The sequence below is a fragment of the Microcaecilia unicolor genome, chromosome 4 (genome assembly GCF_901765095.1).
Source record: "Microcaecilia unicolor chromosome 4, aMicUni1.1, whole genome shotgun sequence".
NCBI lineage: Eukaryota > Metazoa > Chordata > Amphibia > Gymnophiona > Siphonopidae > Microcaecilia > Microcaecilia unicolor.
The window spans coordinates 12841085-12865603 of NC_044034.1; the positions used below are offsets into that span (position 1 = coordinate 12841085).

A 24519-nucleotide genomic window follows, 5' to 3' on the forward strand; every position below is an offset into this window, starting at 1 on the left:
TCATCTCTCTTCCCTCCCCTCTATGTCCAGCAATTTCTCCTCTCTCCCTGAGCCCTGCCCTCCCATCCATGCTCCTCTGTCCCCTGCCCCCTCCATTCATCCTTTTCCAGCAATTCCCCTCTCTCCCTGAGCCCTGCCCTCCCAATCCATACCCATCCATGCTCCTCTGTCCCCTGCCCCCTCCATTCATCCCTTTCCAGCAATTCCCCTCTCTCCCTGAGCCCTGCCCTCCCAATCCATGCCCATCCATGCTCCTCTGTCCCCTGCCCCCTCCATTCATCCCTTTCCAGCAATTCCCCTCTCTCCCTGAGCCCTGCCCTCCCAATCCATGCCCATCCATGCTCCTCTGTCCCCTGCCCCCTCCATTCATCCTTTTCCAGCAATTCCCCTCTCTCCCTGAGCCCTGCCCTCCCAATCCATGCCCATCCATGCTCCTCTGTCCCCTACCCCCTCCATTCATCCTTTTCCAGCAATTCCCCTCTCTCCCTTCCATGACCCCCCCCCTCGCATCCATGCTCTCGTCTCTCCCCTGCCCTCCCGCTCCCATTGTTCAACTGCCCGCCCTCTTCTCTCCCCCCAACATCCCTTTTCTTTTTTTTTCTTTTTAAATGTACCTCCGTGGCGGTTCCGGCAGCACAGCGTCAGTGAAGGAGGCGGCGCTCCCGACGTCGCTAGCCTTCCCTTCGCTGTGTTCCGCCTTCTTCTGACGTCAAGGAAATGACGTCAGAAGAAGGCAGAACACAGCGAAGGGAAGGCTAGCGACGTCGGGAGCGCCGCCTCCTTCACTGATGCGCTGCCGGAACCGCCACGGAGGTACATTTAAAAAGAAAAAAAAAGAAAAGGGATGTTGGGGGGAGGGCGAGCGAGGTGAACATGGTGCAGCGGTGCCCCCCAGAGGGAAGCGCCCCCCTGCCATGCTTACCTCGCTTACCGTGTTGGCACGGCCCTAGTAATGGGCTGAAAAAGGGGGCAGGGTGGGAGAAGAGAGAAAGGAGATGCCACACCGGGGGGGGGGGGGGCAACTGATAGTCTGCAGGGGGGCACCAGAGACCCTAGGCACGGCCCTGATTGAATGATTGATTGATTGTATGTCTGCTATACAGAAATGGATGGGTTTGAATAGATTAGTCTTAAATTTTGGTAAAACAGAATTGATGTTTATAGGAAAAGATGCAGCTCTTCTACAATGTCAGTCTGTGCATTTGGGTAATTCTATGTTACCAGTGCAGGAATGTATGCATGTGTTGGGTATTATTTTGGATCCTTTATAGTCCATGAAGGCTCATGTATTGCAGGTGGTTGTCAACTTGTTTTCAGCTTCATTTGTTAATTAAGTTACGACCTATGTTGCCACAGTGCAATTTTCGTTCTGTGGTACAAAGTTTAGTGATATCACATATCAATTTCTGCAATGCGTTGTATTTGGGTTTATTGAAATCAAAGATACAAGCACTACAGGAGATACAAAATGCTTCTGCCCAATTGTTGGTGGGTGTGTCTAGGTTTGAGCATATATCTCCCATTTTACGCTCTTTGCAATATCTGGGTGTCCTGATTCATGCTGGTGAAAGGGTTGGAGAACACATGACGCATGACAAAGAGAAAGCTATTTTTATGAGGAGACTGAAGTGGAGAAAAGAGAGGAGTGATTACGCACCCCATGTGAAGTAATATGACAGAGGCTGATGAGTATAAAGTGTCTATAGAGGAAGGGTTGTACGAAGATGATGTTCATTATCAGGTTTGACGATATTGATATGATGTATTGTGTTGAATAAAATTGAATGATGTTATGTGGGGTTTGTGTTGCTCCACGTAAAGGGAGAGCAAAACCTAGAGAAACTCCTTGAAGGCTAGGGATTGGTGGCTGGGGGGAGAGTGTAATCCCATTAGTTTGAGATTACTAGGAGAGTAAGTCCCTGTAGAGAGTCACTGGAGGGAGTGACTGGGGGGTCTCTGGGTGGAAGGAAGCCCGGCCCAAGGAAAATACTTTTGAAATAAAATGCAGAGAGAGAATGCCCTTGTACTAAAGAGTGATGGGGGGGGGGGGTAGGAAGATTAGAAGGAGATAGTGTTTGCCCTTTAGGGGGGAGGGGTCTTTTGTTGCCTGATGGTCCCCTACTACTGACCTAGAGGAGCAAAGAGGAATCTCAGTTAAGAGAAGTAGACCACTAGCTGTAAAGGAGAGTTGTGGCTCACCAATGAAGTAACTGTGAAGGAGAAGAGCTATGGGCGGGCAGTGGAGAGACCCAGCCCAGGAGCATGGGATGAGAGCCAGAGATTGCCCATCCAAGGATCAGGGTGGTGCCAACACAAAGGGTCATCCTGCAGGGAAGTCAGGCCACATAGAGTCTAGACCTATACAACTGAGAGGAGCACAGTCTTTGGGATATAGTCCCGCTGAAGAGCATCAGTAAATAAATCCAGGAGAGGAGATAAAGGAGTTCCCCTGGGGAATATCAGAAGGATTGTGGTTTTAGAAGACTTCCATTCAAAGTTGAAAAGTTCACACAGTTGGAAGCTCAGAGTTGAAGAATAAACAGTTGAGTTTGCATGAACTGTTGACTCCCGAATGCTTGTTGAACTTAAAAGAGTATAACGTATGTATTAAAATTGCCAATTTCGCAGCCAGCCAGGATTTGGCCATCTAAACCACATGAAATCATTTTAAAAGCTCTGATGTGGTAAGTGCAGCTGTTGGCTGCATAAGAGCTTTGAAAAATCAGCCCTCATTATTTTAAGATATTTTGATCTGCTACTTGAATTCCCTGATTCCTACTGGAAGATCTGTAACCTCATTAGAAATAGATTTGCTAATCTTACCTTCAGTAACTCGATGGCCGGCTGCTGACTCTTCTCCTCTATCTTGGAGATCAGCTGCTTGAGGGAGGAACTTTGCTGTTCTACTTGGGTCTCATTTTCACTCATTCTCTGGAGAATTTTCTTCTCTTCCTCCTCCAGTCTCGAGAGAAAGATCTGCTTCTCCTTATTCAGAAACTGGTGCAACTCTTCAAACTCGGACTCAACTATTTGTCTTTTCCTCTCTGTCTCACTCTGGATTAAACATGGAGAGATAATTCTCAGTAACACTAGAGTGATTTTGTTGCACAGAGCTCTGAATTCAGGTCCTTCAATGAACAAGAAATTTCTTTTGTTGTCAGCAGGGCCAGTACAAGTGTAGTGAGCACCCTAGATTAATCGAGACTTGTTCCTTCTCCGACCCAAACCCATATTGCAGTGGCTGCATTACCCTCCCATCAATGGTGGCTCTGGTACAGCCTCCTTTAACAGTGGTGACTCCAGCACAGCCTTCCTCCTCTCACCACCCACTCTTTTCCCAGCCTTCCTCTCTCACCATACTCAGAAGCTTATCCCTCTTTCACAATCTCCTCCATCCCCTGCCCAGCAACTCCCCCTGCCTCTCTCCCCATGTGCTATGTACCCATCCCAGTACCACTGTTGTCCCCATATTTTTTCTAAGTGAGCAGAAGAGGGGTCTCCCTCCTTCCCTATTCTTACCCCTTACCACAAGCAGCCTCCATTTTTGAATTCTGGTCACCATTTTTGACTCCTATCAATTATACCCTCTCAAAATGTAATAGCTTCAAGATAAAAAGAAAGTAATAAGCCTCAGAATACTTGCCGGACACCAAACAAGGAATTTCTATCTATATCATGTGTGTCTGTGTGTCAACACTTAGCAGTGCAGATGCATCAAACGAACTGCCGACAGTGGCCAGTGTTTTGATAGGCTCTATCAGGGAAGAGTCTTGAAACAGTCACTGAAACATACTTCATTGAAAGACTATTTACATTTTGAGTGGGTGTAATTGATTTGATATTGTTGAGACCCTAACTCACCTCTTTTTAGTTTGTTTATTACCTTTTTTTTGTGTCTCCGCCACCCTCACCGTGAAAAAGTACTTCCTGATGTTACTCCTAAGTCGAACACCCTGTAACCTCAATTCGTTTACTCTAGTTCTGATGAACTAAATAAGTTTACCTTAGAGGAAAGGAGGGAGAGAGGAGATATAATACAGACATTTAAATAATTGCAAAGAAATATTTTCCAGAGAGAGGGAAATGGTAGACCTAGAAGACATGAATTGAGGATACAAGGTGGTTGACTTAGGAGTAACGTTAAGAAGTACTTTTGCACAAAGAGGGTGGGGGATGCCTGGAGCAACCTTCTGGGAAAGGTGGTGGAGACAAACATGGTGATGGGAAAAAGGATGACATAAAAACAAAACTTAGCAATGCTTAGACAGCAAGTCCAGTTTTAGGGAAGGAAGGCCAGTGCTAGGCAGACTTCTATGGTCTGTGTCCCAAATATGGCAAAATAGGGCCAATTTCTACGATCTCTGTCCGAATTATACAAAGACAGATCTAGATGGGCTGGAGTGGGCTCTGAGGACAACAACTCCAGCAGCTGAGAAGTCTGAAAACTGAAGGCCAGAGCTAGGCAGACTTCTATGGTCTGTGTCCCAAATATGGCAAAACAGGGCCAATTTCTACGATCTCTGTCCAAATTATACAAAGACAGATCTAGATGGGCTGGAGTGGGCTTTGAGGGCAACAACTCCAGCAGCTGAGAAGTCTGAAAACTTCATGTCACATCTGGCAAAACTCTACTCTGGGTCAAAAAATTCAAAAGCACATCTAATGTAACATCTTTAACTCACACCTTTAACTGTCTTTTAAATGTTTTTCTACATAAATTTATATAAAATACTCATCTTTGAAGTACTTAAAAGACACTTTCTCCACTCTCACTTCTCACCTCCCCACTCAGTCCTGGCTCTTTTCCACACCAAGCCCCACTTTCTTTATGGGCCCTGTGTAGACCCGTGATCCCATGAACATGCATGTACCCATGCACACACTTCTGGGTTTGTCAGGTCTCCTGCTTTGGGCCCACTGGTGCTCAAGTTGGTTTCCCAGGCTCATTCCAACACGGCCAGCCAGCTGCCACACTTTGAAGCCCAGCATGGTCCTGAATTGGGCCAATGTTTTCCCTAGTGGGTCCAGAACTGGGGAACTTACTACTTTCCTGTTCAAACTTCTTCTACTAACCTATAAATGTATTCACTCTGCTGCTCCCCAGTATCTCTCCACACTCGTCCTTCCCTACACCCCTTCCCGTGCACTCCACTCCATGGATAAATCCTTCTTATCTGTTCCCTTCTCCACTACTGCCAACTCCAGACTTTGCGCCTTCTGTCTCGCTGCACCCTACGCCTGGAATAAACTTCCTGAGCCCCTACGTCTAGCCCCATCCTTGGCCACCTTTAAATCTAGACTGAAAGCCCACCTCTTTAACATTGCTTTTGACTCGTAACCACTTGTAACCACTCGCCTCCACCTACCCTCCTCTCTTCCTTCCCGTTCACATTAATTGATTTGATTTGCTTACTTTATTTATTTTTTGTCTATTAGATTGTAAGCTCTTTGAGCAGGGACTGTCTTTCTTCTATGTTTGTGCAGCGCTGCGTATGCCTTGTAGCGCTATAGAAATGCTAAATAGTAGTAGTAGTAGTAGTTTTGCAGGCTCCTGCCTACTTCTCGCTCTGCTACCCCACACCAGAGACCCTTTCATGAATGCACAGGTTCCCACGGCCATGCTACTGCTCCAATTCCTGCCCCCTAACAGGCCCCAGTGCAACACAGAGTCCTGCAGCCATCCTTTCTGGCACCACAACAGCCCCAGAGACCCCCACTCTATACTGCTGGACTGGATCAAGCTTGAGCCCATGCTCCATTCCCATTTTGCAGCCCACACCACACTACCTCTCTGCAATAAATACAATGTTACAATTTTCCTTTGTTCTACTTACAGATTCAGAATCTGCCTGTTTTTCAGCTAATAAGGAACCAATAGTTTCCATACTATAAGTAACGAGGCAGATTGAATTCTATTATTCAGGTGATTCAGGGGATTGATGTAGTGAGAGGAACAAAAACCCTGTAGAAAGTGGCTCAGAAGGAGACACAGACACCCACCTTCAGCTCTTCAGCTTTCTTCTCTTCAGTAGATTTAAACTTCAGAAGATCTTCCAGATTCTTTTTCAGAGGCTTCAGGTGCATTTTAAACTTTTTCTGTGAATATTAAAACATCCTTGATTAGCATGTGATTATTTTATAACCACAAAAATCAGACTCAACAGTAAATATGAGATGTTCCTTCCACTTTAGATAATTTCTTTAAGATAATTGAATTCTGAGGGGTTAATATTCAAAGCGATATAACCAGGCAGGTTCCTTCCTGGTTAAATTGTGCTGAACTGGCCATGATCCAATATTCAGCAGCACTTAACAGAACAGCAGGAGAAGAGTCAGCAGCCCTTAATCGGACTTTGCTCCTGGATTTTTGCAGAGCCCTCCACAGGAAGTGGAGGGCTGATCCAGGAGCAGAGTCAGGGTGGAACTGGAGTTGTAAAAGGCACAGAAAGGAGGTATATTGTCCCATTCCCTTTCCCCCATAACCAGGTAAACTGTACCATGTACAAGGTGCCCTAACTTTACCTGTTTAGGTACTCGGGTACAGCACGGAGTATTGGCAATACCTGTATTCCTTCTGGGAGCCACAACTCACAGGCAGAACATTGACCCCTGAAAGTATAATGAAGATGCCCAAATAGACAGCAGGCAGGGTTCAAGTTTTGATGACTGATCTTCCCGCTCATGTTTTCAAACACTGCTAATTCAACTCCTAGTTTTGTGAGATTGAAAATGTCAATTTTCAGTAATTTCATTAAATACACACACCTTGTATTGCTGCGCAGCCTCCTCTATAGGGATCACGGTGTGAGATTTGTGATCTCTGGACTCTCTACATATAATGCAGATAAGTTTCTGAACCTCTTCACAAAACAGCTTCAGTTTCTCTTCATGCTTCTCACACAGATTCTCCTCTTTGGGTCTCACTGAAGTCTGACTGAGATTTTTCACCATTTCTGTCATATTTGCCAGCTGCCTGTTAGGTCTGAGGTTTCTCTGCGGAGACATTGCCCTGCACTGGGGACAGGGGAAGTCTGTGTCTGTCGCCTCCCAGCTCTGAGTGATACAGGAGCGACAGAAGTTGTGTCCACAATCCGTAGTTACTGGATCTGTGAAATAATCCAGACAGATAGAACAAGAAGCTTCATCTTGCAGACTCTCAGCAGGGTTTGTAGCAGCCATGCTTCTTACAGGAAATGAGAGCAGGAATTCAGTTTCTGTTTCACATTTTGAAAATAAGGGAGTGTCTGTGTGGAATAGGCTAGTGGTTTTTAAACTGGTTCTAGCCAGTTCAACGAGCAAGTAGTAAACTGTGCCATGCATAAAAGGCTTCTCTGAGCCATTTTCCGATCACGGTAGCAACTAACGAAAACAAAATGCAAACGAGCTAATTACTATAGTAATGTGGAAGCGTCGAGATGCACTACCGATTCCGATGCATGCACAAAAGGAATCCGATCCCTTTACCGTGATATATTGAACGTGTGCTCAGAGGCTGCCGGTAGAGTCCATCCAGAGCTATCATAAGCACGTCATAACATGTCCATGTAGTGAGTGTATAACCCTCCGATGTGCTATATATGCGTGGGTCCGTGCATTTGTCGGAGAAGTCATGGCTGCGCATGGGAGAAAGCCCAACTTCTCCGACATGGACGTGTTGTGGCTGGCGCACCTGTTTACCATCAACGAGAAGCGCTTATTCCCCCGTCCGGGGAAAAGGCGCGACATTATGCGGATGGACCAAGGCTGGCAGGTGTTGCAATGCCTGTTTAATAGGCGTTCTTCGTACCCCAGATTCGTAAGTATTGTCAGCAAATATGAATGTTCGTTATGTGTGTGTAAAAAAAAGGTGTTTTCTAGAAGGTGGGGTGGAGCTAATGAGCATGACAGTGAAACAGGTGGGAAAATCAGGAGACGAAAGGCAAATTTTGGTTCCAAACAAGGCAACTTTATTGCTAGCAAGTGAACAGTACCGAGTAGTCTCAGGACACTGTGTGTCATAAATCATCTGACACTTACATTTATACTTCCCTACTGGGCCTGCGCATTTGGCCCCTTACACGTCACAACTGGCATGCGCAGTAAACATTTGTAGTTCTTACAGTACAAGATTGTAGTCCCAGTACGCACTCACGTCATAACACTGAAATGATACTGGCGAGAAAAACGAAACTTAGCAGCTTATTCTTCACACACACAATGCTCCTTTCTAGCACAGGAGATAAGGTTCGGCTCAGGAATGCAGGGGGTGTCAGCACCCTCCAAGGTCGCGTTGCTACATGCAAGCTGGTCTTGTATAGGCCTTGCAAACTACTGTTACAAGCTATAAGTCTAATAATCCTGCATTCTGTCCTTACATTAGTAAACAGCAAACTTCTTTCGTTAGTAAACAGTAAAACTGGATAAGGCACAAATGTCCAGTGCAGTAATAAAGTATGGCTAAACAGCCAAAAGCAGAGGTAGAGTGCATAAGTATAAGTCCATCAGTAGGCACAAAACATGAGGTTGTTCTGTTGTTCAGTAGTATTCGGGTAGTACTCATAGTATTTGAGTAGTATCCAGCGTTCCACTCCTTCAACAGTACATCATTGCTTTTTTTATATATATTTCTTTTCACCTGATAGCCCTTCTTCTTGTTTTACAGGTTGAAGAGCTGAAAAAACGGGCACAGGCATTGAGGAAGGACCACCGGGAATGGCTCCAGGAGGTCAAGGCTAACCTTGGCAACAGCCCAGGTATTTGTTGGTTTGACATGAGTCTATAACTGCAACATGAGATTTGATAATGCCCTGGGGTACTGATATTTCTATGTCTCTGCAGAAATGCCTTCATCTGACGATGAAGAAGATGATGATGATGGCGATGAGGGGTCCCTGGCTGGTGCTGCTCCTCCCCACCCTTCCGGTCCTACCCCTGGTCCGCATCCCTTGCCTTATGCCCTTGTCCGTCCCGGCCCCTCTTCTGTTCCCACCCCCCCAAAGACAGCTTGCAAAACCCCACTGATGTGGCTCCCCACCCCAAAACACGGCCCTTTTCACCTTGCCTCTCCTCCTCCCTACAGAGACTTGAGATCCCTGCCTCCCCCTCAGTCGCACAGTCCCACCAGCCCTCCTGTTCCCCATTCTACCAGCCCCCCCCACCACTCCTGCTACCCCATCCCATGCTCCCCCTCGGACTTCCCTCCCCCAGGCAATGCCGGGGCCTCCATCTCCACACAGCAAGTCACCCCCCTCCTGGAGCGATTCGGCGAGATCGAGCTTGTACATGGTGAGTTTCACAAGGATTATGGCCTACGCCGGTGTGTGCATGTTAAAGCTGTCCGCGAGGAAGTTTTCTAACAGTCCCGTTGACCGTGGTGTCTCCCCCATACCCCCTGCTCTCACCCTCACCAGAGTCACCTCCCCTATCCCTCCCACTCCTACCCAACCACTGCAAGATCTCATGCTGATTGTCCTGCAGTTCTTTGCCACAGGGACACTCCAGCATGTATTAGGGGGTAACAGCGGCGTGGACCAGTCGACTGTTTCGAGACATCTAACATAGGTACTACTAATTTCACACAGCCCCCTCCCCGACTTGCGTCCACGGTGTCTGCTATGCCCTCCTCCCACTTTGTTACACCCCCTTCTCATATCTTTACTTTTTTAAAAAGTGAATGACCAAATACACCACTTTGCTCTATGTTGCAGGTGCTGCTCGCCCTGAAAAAAATGTGTTCACAAGCACATTGCATGTCCTACTGGGGAAGAGGAGCGGAGGAGGATCAAGCAGTACTCTTACAAGATTGCTGGCATGCCCAATGTCCTGGGGGCTATTGACTGCACACATGTTGCCTTCACACCGCCTGTGGATCAAGAAATGCATTACCGTAAGCGCAAGATGGGATACTTACTGAATGTGCAAGCGGTGTGCGATGCAAACCTTAGGATCCTGGATGTTGTGTCACGGTATCCGGGGAGCTGCCTGATCCCATTCCCACCCACCTTCTTAATGCCATCTCTCCTGCTCTTATTCCTTTTATCTGTCACATTCTCAACCTCTCACTTTCCACTGCGACTGTCCCTGCTGCCTTTAAACATGCTGTGGTCACACCTCTCCTTAAGAAGCCTTCACTCGACCCTACTTGTTCCTCTAATTACCGACCCATCTCCCTCCTTCCTTTTCTCTCCAAATTACTTGAGCGTGCTGTTCACCGCCGCTGCCTTGATTTTCTCTCCTCACATGCTATTCTTGACCCACTACAATCTGGTTTTCGCCCTCTCCACTCAACCGAAACTGCGCTTACTAAAGTCTCCAATGACCTATTACTAGCTAAATCCAGAGGTCAATATTCCATCCTCATTCTTCTTGATCTTTCCGCTGCTTTTGACACTGTCGATCACAGCATACTTCTCGATACCCTGTCCTCACTTGGATTCCAGGGCTCTGTCCTTTCCTGGTTCTCTTCCTACCTCTCCCTCCGCACCTTTAGTGTTCACTCTGGTGCATCCTCTTCTACTTCTATCCCTCTGCCTGTCGGCGTACCTCAGGGTTCTGTTCTTGGTCCCCTCCTCTTTTCTATCTACACTTCTTCCCTTGGTTCATTAATCTCATCCCATGGCTTTTCCTACCATCTCTATGCTGATGACTCCCAAATCTACCTTTCTACCCCTGATATCTCACCTTGCATCCAAACCAAAGTTTCAGCGTGCTTGTCTGACATTGCTGTCTGGATGTCTCAATGCCACCTAAAATTAAACATGACCAAAACCGAGCTTCTCATTTTTCCCCCCAAACCCACCTCCCCACTCCCCCCGTTTTCTATTTCTGTTGATGGCTCTCTCATTCTCCCTGTCTCCTCAGCTCGAAACCTTGGGGTCATCTTTGACTCTTCTCTCTCCTTCTCTGCTCATATCCAGCAGACCGCCAAGACCTGTCGTTTCTTTCTTTACAACATCCGTAAAATCCGCCCCTTTCTTTCCGAGCACTCTACCAAAACCCTCATCCACACCCTTGTCACCTCTCGTTTAGACTACTGCAATCTGCTTCTTGCTAGCCTCCCACTTAGTCACCTCTCCCCTCACCAATCAGTTCAAAACTCTGCTGCCCGTCTCATCTTCCGCCAGGGTCGCTTTACTCATACTACCCCTCTCCTGAAGTCGCTTCACTGGCTCCCTATCCGTTTTCGCATCCTGTTCAAACTTCTTCTACTAACCTATAAATGTACTCACTCTGCTGCTCCCCAGTATCTCTCCACACTTGTCCTTCCCTACACCCCTTCCCGTGCACTCCGCTCCATGGATAAATCCTTCTTATCTGTTCCCTTCTCCACTACTGCCAACTCCAGACTTCGCGCCTTCTGTCTCGCTGCACCCTACGCCTGGAATAAACTTCCTGAGCCCCTACGTCTTGCCCCATCCTTGGCCACCTTTAAATCTAGACTGAAAGCCCACCTCTTTAACATTGCTTTTGACTCGTAACCACTCGCCTCCACCTACCCTCCTCTCCTCCTTCCTGTACACATTAATTGATTTGATTACTTTATTTTTTGTCTATTAGATTGTAAGCTCTTTGAGCAGGGACTGTCTTTCTTCTATGTTTGTGCAGCGCTGCGTACGCCTTGTAGCGCTATAGAAATGCTAAATAGTAGTAGTAAAATAGTAGTAGACTCTTACATCTTGTCTAACAGTGTGCTGGGAGAGAAGTTTGCAGAAGGGCAATTCGGCCAAGGGTGGATTCTTGGTGAGTGTTTTTTGCTTTTCTAACAGATGTGGCAGTGGTTCAGGAGGGGATGCATATGGCACCTGTTTTAAAAGTTGCACTACACTTCTAAGTTGAGAGGCCTGTGTTTGGCATACTGTTAGGCGCTGATAGCAATGTATTGTTGTGTTCCTGCAGGGGATGCCGGATATGGAACTAAAACATGGCTACTGACCCCCCTCGCAATGCCCCGGTCGGAGGCAGAGAAGCGCTACAACGAGTCTCGCATCTCGACTAGATGTACTATTGAGCGGACTTTCGGGGTACTAAAGAGCCGTTTTCGCTGCTTGCACATTTCTGGTTGATCCCTGCAATATTCCCCTGATAAGGTGGCGGATATAGTGACTGTGTGCTGCATTCTGCATAAAAGTGAATAATAGTGATAAACAAGTAAAAAGAGTGGGTAGTGTGTACCGATGAAGAAAGGTCTGCAGGAACCATTGCCATTTAGTAAACTTGGTAATGTGCACAACTGAGGGCACTAAGATACAAAAGTTGTTGAAATAAATGTTTGGATTTAACGATTGAAGGAGTGTGGGAGCAGGTTTAATATACAAGTGCAAGTTATTTGAAGCCCCACAGTGACTATTACTGACAAGGGAGCCATTGTGATCGTTCTATGCAGTAGAAATATAACATCGCACTGAAGCATCACCTAGAAATCGAGATTGTAGTCCCTACAGAAGTGGACATAACCCCCTTGGACAGAGGATCCGATGTAACCAGGGGAAATGCTGTGCGCCAGCAGCTGATCCGGGAGTACTTTTCCAGAGTTCCTCAGCCTCAAGAAGGCGTATATGCATAGCATTCTTTAACCGTAGCTGATATGTAATTTATTAGACAAGACAAGATAATCTGTATGAATACTTGAATTGTTCATTTATTAATATCACACAAATAAAAACTTGTGAGTAAACCCTTCTGAGGAGTACAATTACGTAAAAAAAAAAAATGCATTAATAAACAGACAAACTTTGCTGTTCAAGGTGTTTCACTTGCACCGTCACACAGGATCTTGCTGTTTCACTGCACCTTTAAAACAGAAAAAAAAAATCTGTTGTGACAGTGTCATGCCACAGCTGGTAACAGAATGCAAACACAGCAAATGGGAGGGAAAATAGGGGATACAAATTTAACAAACAAACAAATAAATCATTAAACCTGGTTCCTAAGTATATTTCCCTAGGATACTATTGAGAGAGGGGCTGCCACACAGGGGAGGGACAGGAGGGTGTTCTGCGTTCCTGCCTGTGATTAAAAAACAAATAGAACGGTTGAAATTGGCATAAGTGCAGTGGTGTGCTGGAGCAGGCTGTCACAGGCTCGCAAGAGCCGGTTGTTAAGTTTTTAAGAATTTTGGGAGCCGGTTGTTAAATTAGGGCCCTCCATGGCTACTTTAACAACTGGCTCCCAAAATGTGGGCTTGGGCCCCCTGCTGAATTCTCTTTTACTTTGCTGGTGGGGATGCTGAGCCCTGCCAGCCAAGTAAATAGACTGCTGCTGCTCCCTGCTCCTTGTTTCCAGCTCTGAGCAGCAGGCTGGGACTTCTCGAGCATGTGAGAGAAGTTCCAGCATGCTGCTCAAAGCAAAACATTGGGAGTGGTGGCAGTCCATTTATTGGCTGCCAGCAAAGGTATGCCTAGTGTGCCTGCACGAAGGGAGGGAGGAGAGAGAGGCAAGTGTTGCTCCCCCCCCCCCCCCCCCGCCCCACCGCTGGCCCTTCCAACTGCAAAGCTGGCTACGTCTGGAGAAAGAGCCTGTTGTTAAAAATTTACCAGCACACCCCTGCATAAGTGTGCATGAAAGAATATCAACTATGGAGACAGGTGCTGGGACACAATCACGGGACATACTTACTGTGAAGAGCAGGGCCGGGAGACCACAAAAGGAAAGGGGGGGAGGGGTTGGCTTGCCCTCTAGGCTGTAAGAACAAGAAATGCAGGTTTCAGTACATGTGGAGGGACAGTGAGGAGGACACACACTCTGCCAGTGAGGATAGGAAAAACAAGTGTAAACACAACAAGCACCTGACATTACTACTTACTTGGAAGAGCAGGGCTGGGAGACCATGAAGGTACCGTGGGGGATTGGCTTGTTGTTCAGGCTGTAAGAAAAAAAAAAACGAGGTAGGTTTCAGTACACCTAGAGGGATAGTGAGGAGGACGCAGTCCCTGCCTGCGTCGATTGCAAAGACAAGTCTGAACACAATAAGACCATGAGATACTTACTTGGAAGAGCAGGGCTGAGAGTCCAGGAAGGGACATAAGTACATAAGTAATGCCACACTGGGAAAAGACCAAGGGTCCATCGAGCACAGCATCCTGTCCAGGACAGCGGCCAATCCAGGTCAAGGGCACCTGGCAAGCTTCCCAAACGTACAAACATTCTATACATGTTATTCCTGGAATTGTGGATTTTTCCCAAGTCCATTTAGTAGCGGTTTATGGACTTGTCCTTTAGGAAACCATCCAAACCCTTTTTAAACTCTGCTAAGCTAACCGCCTTCACCACGTTCTCTGGCAATGAATTCCAAAGTTTAATTATGCGTTGGGTGAAGAAATATTTTCTCCGATTTGTTTTAAATTTACTACACTGTAGTTTCATCGCATGCCCCCTAGTCCTAGTATTTTTGGAAAGCGTGAACAGACGCTTCACATCCACCTGTTCCACTCCACTCAATATTTTATATACCTCTATCATGTCTCCCCTCAGCCGTCTCTTCTCCAAGCTGAAAAGCCCTAGCCTCCTTAGTCTTTCTTCATAGGGAAGTCGTCCCATCCCCGCTATAATTTTCGTCGCCCTTCGCTGCACCTTTTCCAATTGTACTATATCTTTCTTGAGATGCGGCGACCAGAATTGAACACAGTACTCAAGGTGCGGTCGCACCATGGAGCGATACAACGGCATTATAACATCCTCACACCTGTTTTCCATACCTTTCCTAATAATACCCAACATTCTATTCGCTTTCCGACCCACAGCAGCACAGTGAGCAGAAGGTTTCAGTGTATTATCCACAACGACACCCAGATCCCTTTCTTGGTCTGTAAATCCTAACGTGGAACCTTGCATGACGTAGCTATAATTCGGGTTCTTTTCTCCCACATGCATCACCTTGCACTTGCTCACATTAAACGTCATCTGCCATTTAGCCGCCCAGTCTTGTAAGGTCCTTCTGTAATTTTTCACAATCCTGTCGCGAGTTAACGACTTTGAATAGCTTTGTGTCATCAGCAAATTTAATTACCTCGCTAGTCACTCCCATCTCTAAATCATTTATAAATATATTAAAAAGCAATGGTGCTAGCACAGACCCCCGAGGAACCCCTCTAACTACCCTTCTCCATTGTGAATACTGCCCATTTAACCCCACTCTCTGTTTCCTATCCTTCGACCAGTTTTTAATCCACAATAGGACTTTTCCTCCTATCCCATGACCCTCCAATTTCCTCTGTAGCCTTTCATGAGGTACCTTGTCAAACGCCTTTTGAAAATCCAGATACACAATATCAACCGACTCCCCTTTGTCCACATGTTTGTTCACTCCTTCAAAGAATTGAAGTAAATTGGTCAGGCAAGATTTCCCCACACAAAAGCCATGCTGACTTGGTCTCAGTAATCCATGTCCTCGGATGTGCTCTGTAATTTTGTTTTTAATAATAGCCTCTACCATTTTCCCCGGCACCGACGTCAGACTCACCGGTCTATACTTTCCCGGGTCTCCCCTGGAACCTTTTTTAAAGATGGGCGTTACATTGGCCACCCTCAAATCTTCCGGTACCATGCTCGATTTTAAGGATAAATTGCATATCACTAGCAGTAGCTCATTTTTCAGTTCTATCAGTACTCTGGGATGGATACCATCCAGTCCAGGAGATTTGCTACTCTTCAGTTTGCTGAACTGCCCCATTACGTCCTCCAGGTTTACCGTGAAGTCAGTAAGTTTCTCTGACTCGTCCGCTTGAAATATCATTTCCGACACCGGTATCCCACACAAATCTTCCTCGGTAAAGACCGAAGCAAAGAATTCATTCAATCTCTCCGCTACGTCTTTGTCTTCCTTGATTGCCCCTCTTACCACTCGGTCATCCAGCGGCCCAACCGATTCTTTTGCCGGCTTCCTGCTTTTAATATACCGAAAAAAAAGTTACTATGTTTTTTTGCCTCTAATGCTATCTTTTTCTCGTAATCCCTCTTGGCCTTCTTTATCTGCGCCTTGCATTTGCTTTGACACTCCTTATGCTGCTTCTTGTTGTTTTCAGACGGTTCCTTCTTCCATTTTCTGAAGGCGTTTCTTTTAGCCCTAATAGCTTCCTTCACCTCACTTTTCAACCAGGCCAGCTGTCTTTTGGACTTCCGTCTTTCTTTTCTAATTCGCGGAATATGTATGGCCTGGGCCTCCAGGATGGTATTTTTGAACAGCGTCCACGCCTGTTGTACAGTTTAAGTTTTTTTTCCTCCGTTCTTCTCATTTTATCATAGTCTCCTTTTTTAAAGTTAAACGCTAACGTATTTGACTTCTTGTGTATAGTTACTTCAAGGTTGATATTAAAACTGATCATATTATGATCACTGTTATCAAGCGGCCCCAGTACCATAACGTCCCTCACCAGATCATGCGCTCCACTAAGGACCAAGTCTAGAATTTTTCCTTCTCTTGTCGGCTCCTGCACCAGCTGCTCCATAAAGCTGTCCTTGATTTCATCAAGGAATTGTACCTCTCTAGCGTGTCCCGATGTTACATTTTCCCAGTCTATATTTGGATAATTCAAGTCACCCATTATTATCACATTGCCCATTTTGTTCGCATCTCTGATTTCTTTTATAATTTCTGCGTCTACCTGCTCATCCTGGCGAGGCGGACGGTAGTACACTCCTATCAACGTCCTTTTTCCTTTTATACGTGGAATTTCAACCTACAATGATTCAAAGGTATGGTTTGTGTCCTGCTGAATTTGTAATCTATCAGAGTCAAGGCTCTCGTTAATATACAATGATACCCCTCCACCAGTCCGGTCCACCCTATCACTACGATATACTTTGTACCCCGGTATGACAGTGTCCCACTGGTTTTCCTCCTTCCACCAGGTCTCAGTAATGCCTATTATATCCAATTTTTCATTTAGCCAATAGCAGAGCTCCTGTCATAGGAAAAAGTGATTGACTGAAGAACCAGCAAATGAGGGTTAGAGGTGGGTGCATGAGCAGCCAATGAAGGTTAGAGCTGGGTGTGTGAGGAGCCAGTGAGGGTTAGCGGTGGGTGTGTGATAAGCTAATGAGAAGTGTTTGCTCATGTTTATTAATGTGTCTCCTTTCTGCAGTAAATGTGACTCTGGATCCTGAAACTGCTCGTCCTGATCTCGCCCTGTCTGAAGATCGGAAAAGAGTCAGAAGTGGATACACAGGACAGAATGTGCCGTACGTTTATTCCTTGGGAGTGAGACCTTCACCTCGGGGATACATTACTGGGAGGTGGAGAAGGGGATGTCAAAGTGTTAACTGAGGAAGGATTCTGGACAGTGAATCTGAGAAACTTGGCCCTCACGTCCCCCACGACCAAGCTCCACCTGAGTGTGAGACCCCGGGCAGTGGGGATTCTGCTGGACTATGAGGCAGGAAAGGTCTCATTTTATGATGCAGAGAATAAATCTCATCTCTTCACCTTCACCGACACCTTCACAGGGAAACTCCGACCCTTCTTTGGGACTAATTCTCAATTTCCTCTGAGAATCTGCCCGGTACCAGATTAACATTCCCAGAGTCTGCGATCGGGGGGGGGGGGGGGGGGCACAGATACCACCACTGGCACTGTGGAGAGAGAGAGAGACAGAGAGTGATACAGAAAAGGCGCATGAATTGAATTTCATGGATGCTGCCTCCCTTGCCCTCCTTTTGGTCCAATTAGGACTAATAGGAGAGAGGGAAGCTCAGGGAATGCTGCAGTTGCTGAAACGGTGCTTCTTAAAATGTGGGGGCAGCGAAAAAGCACCCAAAAACCTGCAACCTGTGGTAGGGTTACCATATGTCCGGATTTACCCGGACATGTCCGCTTTTTGAGGACATGTCCGTGTGTCACGTTCTCGAGGGCCTTTGCATTCTGTCAGGCTCCTTCCCTGGAAGCACTGGGTTGTAAGCCCTTGGACCACTACCGTGGAGCGGCAGTGGCAGGCAAGATCACCTTCAAAGCAGAGACGAGGCAAGGCTGGATTGGAACCCCGGACTGGAGTTCTGCACTGGAATACGCAGGATGGGAACGCACCGGACGGGTGCGCACTGGACTGGGAGCCCGGACTGGAGTACTGCACTGGAATACAGGAGGTTTTAATGCCCCTGTATAAGACGTTGGTGAGGCCCTACCTGGAGTATTGTGTTCAGTTTTGGAGGCCGTACCTTGCGAAGGATGTTAAAAAAATGGAAGCGGTGCAAAGAAAAGCTACGAGAATGGTATGGGATTTGCGTTCCAAGACATATGAAGAGAGACTTGCTGACCTGAACATGTATACCCTGGAGGAAAGGAGGAACAGGGGTGATATGATACAGACGTTCAAATATTTGAAAGGTATTAATCCGCAAACGAATCTTTTCCGGAGATGGGAAGGTGGTAAAACGAGAGGACATGAAATGAGATTGAAGGGGGGGCAGACTCAGGAAAGATGTCAGGAAGTATTTTTTCACGGAGAGGGTGGTGGATGCTTGGAATGCCCTCCCGCGGGAGGTGGTGGAGATGAAAACGGTAACGGAATTCAAACATGCATGGGATATGCATAAAGGAATCCTGTGCAGAACGAATGGATCCTCAGAACCTTAGCTAAAATTGGGTGGCAGAGCAGGTGGGGGGAAGAGGGGTTGGTGGTTGGGAGGTGTGGATAGTGGAGGGCAGACTTATACGGTCTGTGCCAGAGCCGGTGATGGGAAACGGGACTGGTGGTTGGGAGGCGGGGAATACTGCTGGGCAGAGTTATACGGTCTGTGCCCTGAAAAAGACAGGTACAAATCAAGGTAAGGTATACACATATGAGTTTATCTTGGGCAGACTGGATGGACCGTGTAGGTCTTTTTCTGCCGTCATCTACTATGTTACTATATGTCCGGATTTACCCGGACATGTCCGCTTTTTGAGGACATGTCCGTGTGTCACGTTCTCGAGGGCCTTTGCATTCTGTCAGGCTCCTTCCCTGGAAGCACTGGGCTGTAAGCCCTTGGACCACTACCGTGGAGCGGCAGTGGCAGGCAAGATCACCTTCAAAGCAGAGACGAGGCAAGGCTGGACTGGAACCCCAGACTGGAGTTCTGCACTGGAATACGCAGGACGGGAACGCACCGGACGGGTGCGCACTGGACTGGGAGCCCGGACTGGAGTACTGCACTGGAATACACAGGCCCTAGGCTTCACCTACGCTGAAGTGCCCCCAGGCACCTAGGTGAAAGCAAGGCAGACAGGCAGGGCATGTCCGGGTTCCGGCAATAGTCAGGTCTGGCCACAGGCGGAGAATATCTGGGTTCAGGCAGTAGTCGGGTCAGGCAGCAGGCAGCAAGTATCAGGGTTCGGGCAGTAGTCGAAGGCAGGCAGCAAGCAGAGAATATCTGGGTTCAGGCAATAGTCAGAGACAGGCAGCAAACAGAGAGTAGTCAGATTCAGGCAATGGTCAGGTCAAGTAGCAAGACTAGGGCTGGAGCTCCAGTAGCAAGGAGTACTGGCAGCAGACAGGACTAGGGCTGAAGCTCCAGAAGCAAAGGAAAACCCACACGGGAAAGCCAGAAAGCTAAACACAAGAAAACTAGTAAAGCTGTACACAAGCTAACAAGAAAGCTATGCTCAAGCTACTAGTAACAAGCTAGAAACTCACACTGAACTGGACAAGGTAGCAGTGCACAGAGCACTCTAACATACCAGGGACCTTAGACGATGCAAAGGCAAAGGCTGCAGTTTCTAAGTGATTAATAAAGCCCTTCAACACCTGAGGAGCAGCTGCAGCCATCAGTAAGCAACTACGGAGGCTGTCCAGGCACAAACAAGAGAGACAAGTCCGGCAGCCTGGAAGAAACGGATCGGACTCGGCTAAAGTCTGGAACGGGTAGGAACAGCAAGACAAACTATGGCAGCCACTGGCTCTGGCCACCAGCGGGTGAGAGGAACACAAACCAAGGAGCAGGCAGAGCACACACAGAACATAGAGAGACTTAGAATACCTAGGTGCAGCACAGAGGAGCAAACAGAGCCAGGCTGGAGACAGAGGTAGAGCTAACTCAGGCAGCACCCCCAGGTGCAGGAGAGTGGAGTAATTAGAGCCATGCTGGAAGCAGCCAGCACACAGAAGGAAAACTACTCCAGAAAGGATAGGCAGAAGCCAGCACAGGCGCTGACCCCCAGAGAAAAGGTAAGGCTGAGGGTGGGCACGGAAGGCAAAAGTAGAGACTAATAGACGATTCACCACTGGAGACGTGAGTCCAACAGTCTTTATTATATCAGAGATAACGACCCGACACAGGCCGTGTTTCGACGCTAAAAAGCGTCTGCATCAGGGGTCAATAAATACACTACAAATCAAAACATATAACATATAAATAATGCCAATAAAAACATATATGCACATCTATATAGAGATATGAAAATTCAATAGACACTAATTTTCTGATCAGAGGTCAATATGCTCAAATATGCTTAATAACCATTAAAACAGCATACATATATTCAAAAGATTTAAAAAGTTTTTGGCTTCTGCTAATATAAATCAAAAAATATGAAAATATAAATATTATGTGTATTCCAGGTATATATATAATTTTGGACTTATATGCCAGCTAAAATATGATGTATAAATGGTTGTTAGAAAAAATGAAATAGGGTGATTAATATTAAATGCATGTGCACTTTTATATATTAGTATCATGCAATGACAATATACTAAAAACAAAACCTCATGCTTACCCAAGTAATTAATGCAAAACGAAGAGTCCTACTTGTAAATTAAGGGAGCATATGGAGTGGAGGAGTGGTCTAGTGGTTACAGCATCAGTCCTAACAGAAGCAAAGAGAGGGTTCAAAGCACAAAATAAAGTCCAGACAGCAAAAAAGTAGCAGGAGCCTTCACAAATGGGGTAAACAACTTTAATATTGCATCATATATCATTGACCAGACAAGGGCCTTGTTTTGGCGCAAAGTGCTTGCATCAGGGGTCGTTTGATAATAATGATCTAAAATGAAGCGAGCAGCAAAAAGCTGAATTCACATCAAGCGTGAACTAAGATCCACGTCAATAATAAGCACAAAAATGCCTGCTTGCTTCGCATAGGAGCGTAGCCTCACTCTTACTCCTTTTCCAATTAAAGTGTGGAAAGGGGGGGTTACAGAAATAAGTTAACAGACTTTCCTTGAACTCTCATTCTTCCATCCTTTCCGCACACCTCCAATACACCGAACAGAGCAGAGCGCCAATGGAAAGAATGGAACAAGAATACATAGCAGACAGTGGGTTAGACCTAGTGATTTCTGACGCTTGGCTTTTTCAGTTAGGTTTTCTTTCTCATCCTGTGTCTATGGGAAAAATAGCTTATAGAAATAGGCCCATTGCTCACTAGGCGTGTGAAATCTGATTTTTGGTATTCCCCTTTCTAGAGGAAGTAACACATTTCCCAATTAGCACAGAGAATGCAAAGTGCAAAGAGATGGAAAATGAACCAGCACTACCCAAAGCCATGTTAAAACCACATAAACTGGTGTGGACTGCAGGAACAGAAAGATACCAGTGATTAACTAGAGTCTATACTGATAAATGACAAATGTGAATTCCTGTACAAATATCCAGAACTGACTACAATATTCGATTGTTAAATCTACTAATATGTGTTATCATTATCAAGTAACCCAAGATCCTCCTGTAATACCAAATATATATTTTCTTATATGTTTCCACTATTCATGATGTATTGTAAGCCACATTGAGCCTGCAAAGAGGTGGGAAAATGTGGGATACAAATGCAATAAATAAAATAAATAAATATATGTGTTGTCAACTCACTGATCACGTAGCACTGCAAGCCACGAATGAGAACATGATGGGTTTAAAAACAAACATCCGGTAACAAAGTATCCATGTAATACTTGAAGAGTTAGGAGGGATTAAGTAAACAAGCAGGGAAAGTGAAAGTGAAACCAAACTGCTGACTGAATGTGTATCACCTAGCACTACAAGCCAGGAATGAGAACATAATGGGTTTAAAAACAAACACCTGATAACAAAGTATGCATGTAATACTTGAAGAGTTAGGAGGGATTAAGTAAACAAGCAGAGAAAGTGAAAGTGAAACCAAACGCTGACTGAATGTGTATCACCTAGCACTGCAAGCCAGGAATGAGAACATAATGGGTTTAAAAACAAACACCTGATAACAAAGTATGCATGTAATACTTGAAGAGTTAGGAGGGATTAAGTAAACAAGCAGAGAAAGTGAAAGTGAAACCAAACTGCTGACTGAATGTGTATCACCTAGCACTGCAAGCCCTGAATAAAGATATAATCTTAATAGGTTTAAAAACAAACCTTTGGCAACATGGTATCCATATGATACTAAAAAAGTAGATAGAACCGGCAGAGAAAGTAAAAGGGAACCAAACATTGGCTGAAAATGTATCAACATAATGTTGGGCAGGGAGGGAAAGAGAAACTACATAAAAAAGGGCATCTAAAAGTAAATACAGAGCCAAATGAATTCAACAGTGCAAACAAAGGTTGGGACAAAAAATGCTGCCAAAACAAGCAAGTCAGAAAAATATAAATAATGAACTAAACTAAATGAGGATAATAGAGAGACATCACAATCAAGCACTGGGAGGAGAAGAAAAAAGTGCTTACCCAAACAGAATATGCTGGATACAAACTATCAGAGCAAATGGTGATGACGGCAAAGTAGTGAGAATATATAGCATGCTGGGAGGAAAAAGGGGGTGGTCCGATCCGACACATGCCGGAAGTATCCTATGTGGTGAAAGTCAATGTGAGCAGCTGCTGTGGTCTGAGAAAATGATGTCACAAAGTGCGTTTAATGAAACAATACAGAAACAGATGGAAATACAATGGTAAATTAAACCCGCGTAAAAAAACAAATATGACAAAAAGGAATTAGAAAAAATGAAAAGGGAAGTAAAAAAACAATCAAGCTCCCGATTGGAACATTCCTATTTTTAAATGGAAACCAAAATAGAAGCAAAAAACTTTCATAAAAGTAATGTGAACAAATATACAGAATGGTGTGCATCTTTATACAGGTAAATAAATATATAATAATAAAAAGATTTGGATAAAAAGATTTATATGATCACAATTCTATCTCTACTCCAACACGGTCTTATAAAAAAGTAAAATGTTGTCAAATCATTAACATCTCTTTGATCTTAATTATCTAATGTTTTGATAAAAAAAGATTAATATAAATGTGTGTTATAATAAGTTAATACAGAACATATACTTAAAAGAACTACTTGCAATTTATTTTCTTCACCTTTTGTTAAGATCGATGCACTACCTCTTTTAAAAAGGTCATTAAAACATTAGTTATAATTTGTCCATAGATGAAATATTTTGGATATCATATAAAAAATATATAAAAATATATATGTACCTAAAGAATAAATATCTATTTTAGATTGATTGCACACTTAAAAAAAACTTATATAGACAAATATAATCAGAGGAAATGTACCCATTCTAAGGCCACATTTAGTCCATATGGACTGACTGTATTTAATTCAAAAATAGTCCTTTGTTCCTCTCTCAGTAAGTGATTATCAAAATCACCACCGCGCCATGATTTTCTTATGATTTTAAACACAAGAAATTTCAAGTCTGTAACTGCATGATTTTTCTCCTTCCAATGTTGGACAAGAGGAGCGCTCATAACTTCTCTATTAATACAGCTTCTATGTTCTATAATACGTGTTTTGATTGCACGTTTAGTTTTGCCTACATATAGTAACTGGCACGGGCATACAATAATGTAAATTACTCCACTTGTGTTGCAATCTGAAGAATGGTGCAGTTTGTATTCTTTCTCATTGGTCGGATTTTGAAATATGATGGTAGTTATGGCATGTGGACATACACTGCAGCGACCACATTGTTTATGTCCAAGCCTAAGTGTGGGTAAACAATCCAAAGGATCTATAGGAAGTGCTGATGGAACTAATTTTTCTTTAATAACATAGTAACATAGTAACATAGTAGATGACGGCAGATAAAGACCTGCATGGTCCATCCAGTCTGCCCATGACAAACTCATATGTGTATACCTTACCTTGAATTTGTACCTGTCCTTTTCAGGGCACAGACCGTATAAGTCTGCCCAGCAGTATTTCCCGCCTCCCAACCACCAGTCCTGCCTCCCATCACCGGCTCTGTTACAGACCGTATAAGTCTGCCCTCCCCTATCCTCGCCTCCCAACCACCACCCCCTCTTCCCCCCAACTGCTCCGCCACCCAATTTCAGCTAAGCTTCTGAGGATCCATTCCTTCTGCACAGGATTCCTCTATGCATATCCCACGCATGTTTGAATTCCGTTACCGTTTTCATCTCCACCACCTCCCGTGGGAGGGCATTCCAAGCATCCACCACCCTCTCCGTGAAAAAATACTTCCTGACATTCTTCTTGAGTCTGCCCCCCTTCAATCTCATTTCATGTCCTCTCGTTCTACCTATTCCTAGAATACGCCACCACTAGATCTTTGTTTTTGAAACACTCATGTCCTTCCAGGATATGCCAGTGTTTCCTAATCGTTCTTTGGATA

General features: G+C 45.3%; 3 protein-coding genes across 8 annotated transcripts in view; 2 read left to right on the forward strand and 1 right to left on the reverse strand.

The window, feature by feature from the left end:
• Positions 1–7179, reverse strand: part of LOC115468285 (E3 ubiquitin-protein ligase TRIM39-like) — a 179342-nt gene extending 172163 nt beyond the window's left edge. For all 5 annotated transcript variants that reach the window (XM_030199888.1, XM_030199892.1, XM_030199891.1 and 2 more), the window contains exons 1-3: positions 6766–7179; positions 6001–6096; positions 2824–3054 (exon numbers count right to left, since the gene is read on the reverse strand). In XM_030199888.1, coding sequence (XP_030055748.1) covers positions 2824–3054; positions 6001–6096; positions 6766–7179 — 741 coding nt within the window. The remainder of the gene's footprint in view (positions 1–2823; positions 3055–6000; positions 6097–6765) is intronic.
• The window catches only part of LOC115468205 (E3 ubiquitin-protein ligase TRIM39-like), a 1720076-nt gene that overhangs the window by 1211585 nt on the left and 483972 nt on the right, over positions 1–24519 (forward strand). The window lies entirely within an intron of this gene.
• LOC115468306 (erythroid membrane-associated protein-like) overlaps positions 6380–24519 on the forward strand; it is a 73769-nt gene continuing 55629 nt past the window's right edge. The window contains exon 1 of one of the 2 annotated variants that reach the window (XM_030199945.1): positions 6380–6452. The gene's annotated coding sequence lies outside the window, so the exon portion shown is untranslated. The remainder of the gene's footprint in view (positions 6453–24519) is intronic. The other variant, XM_030199946.1, reaches the window with a different exon arrangement.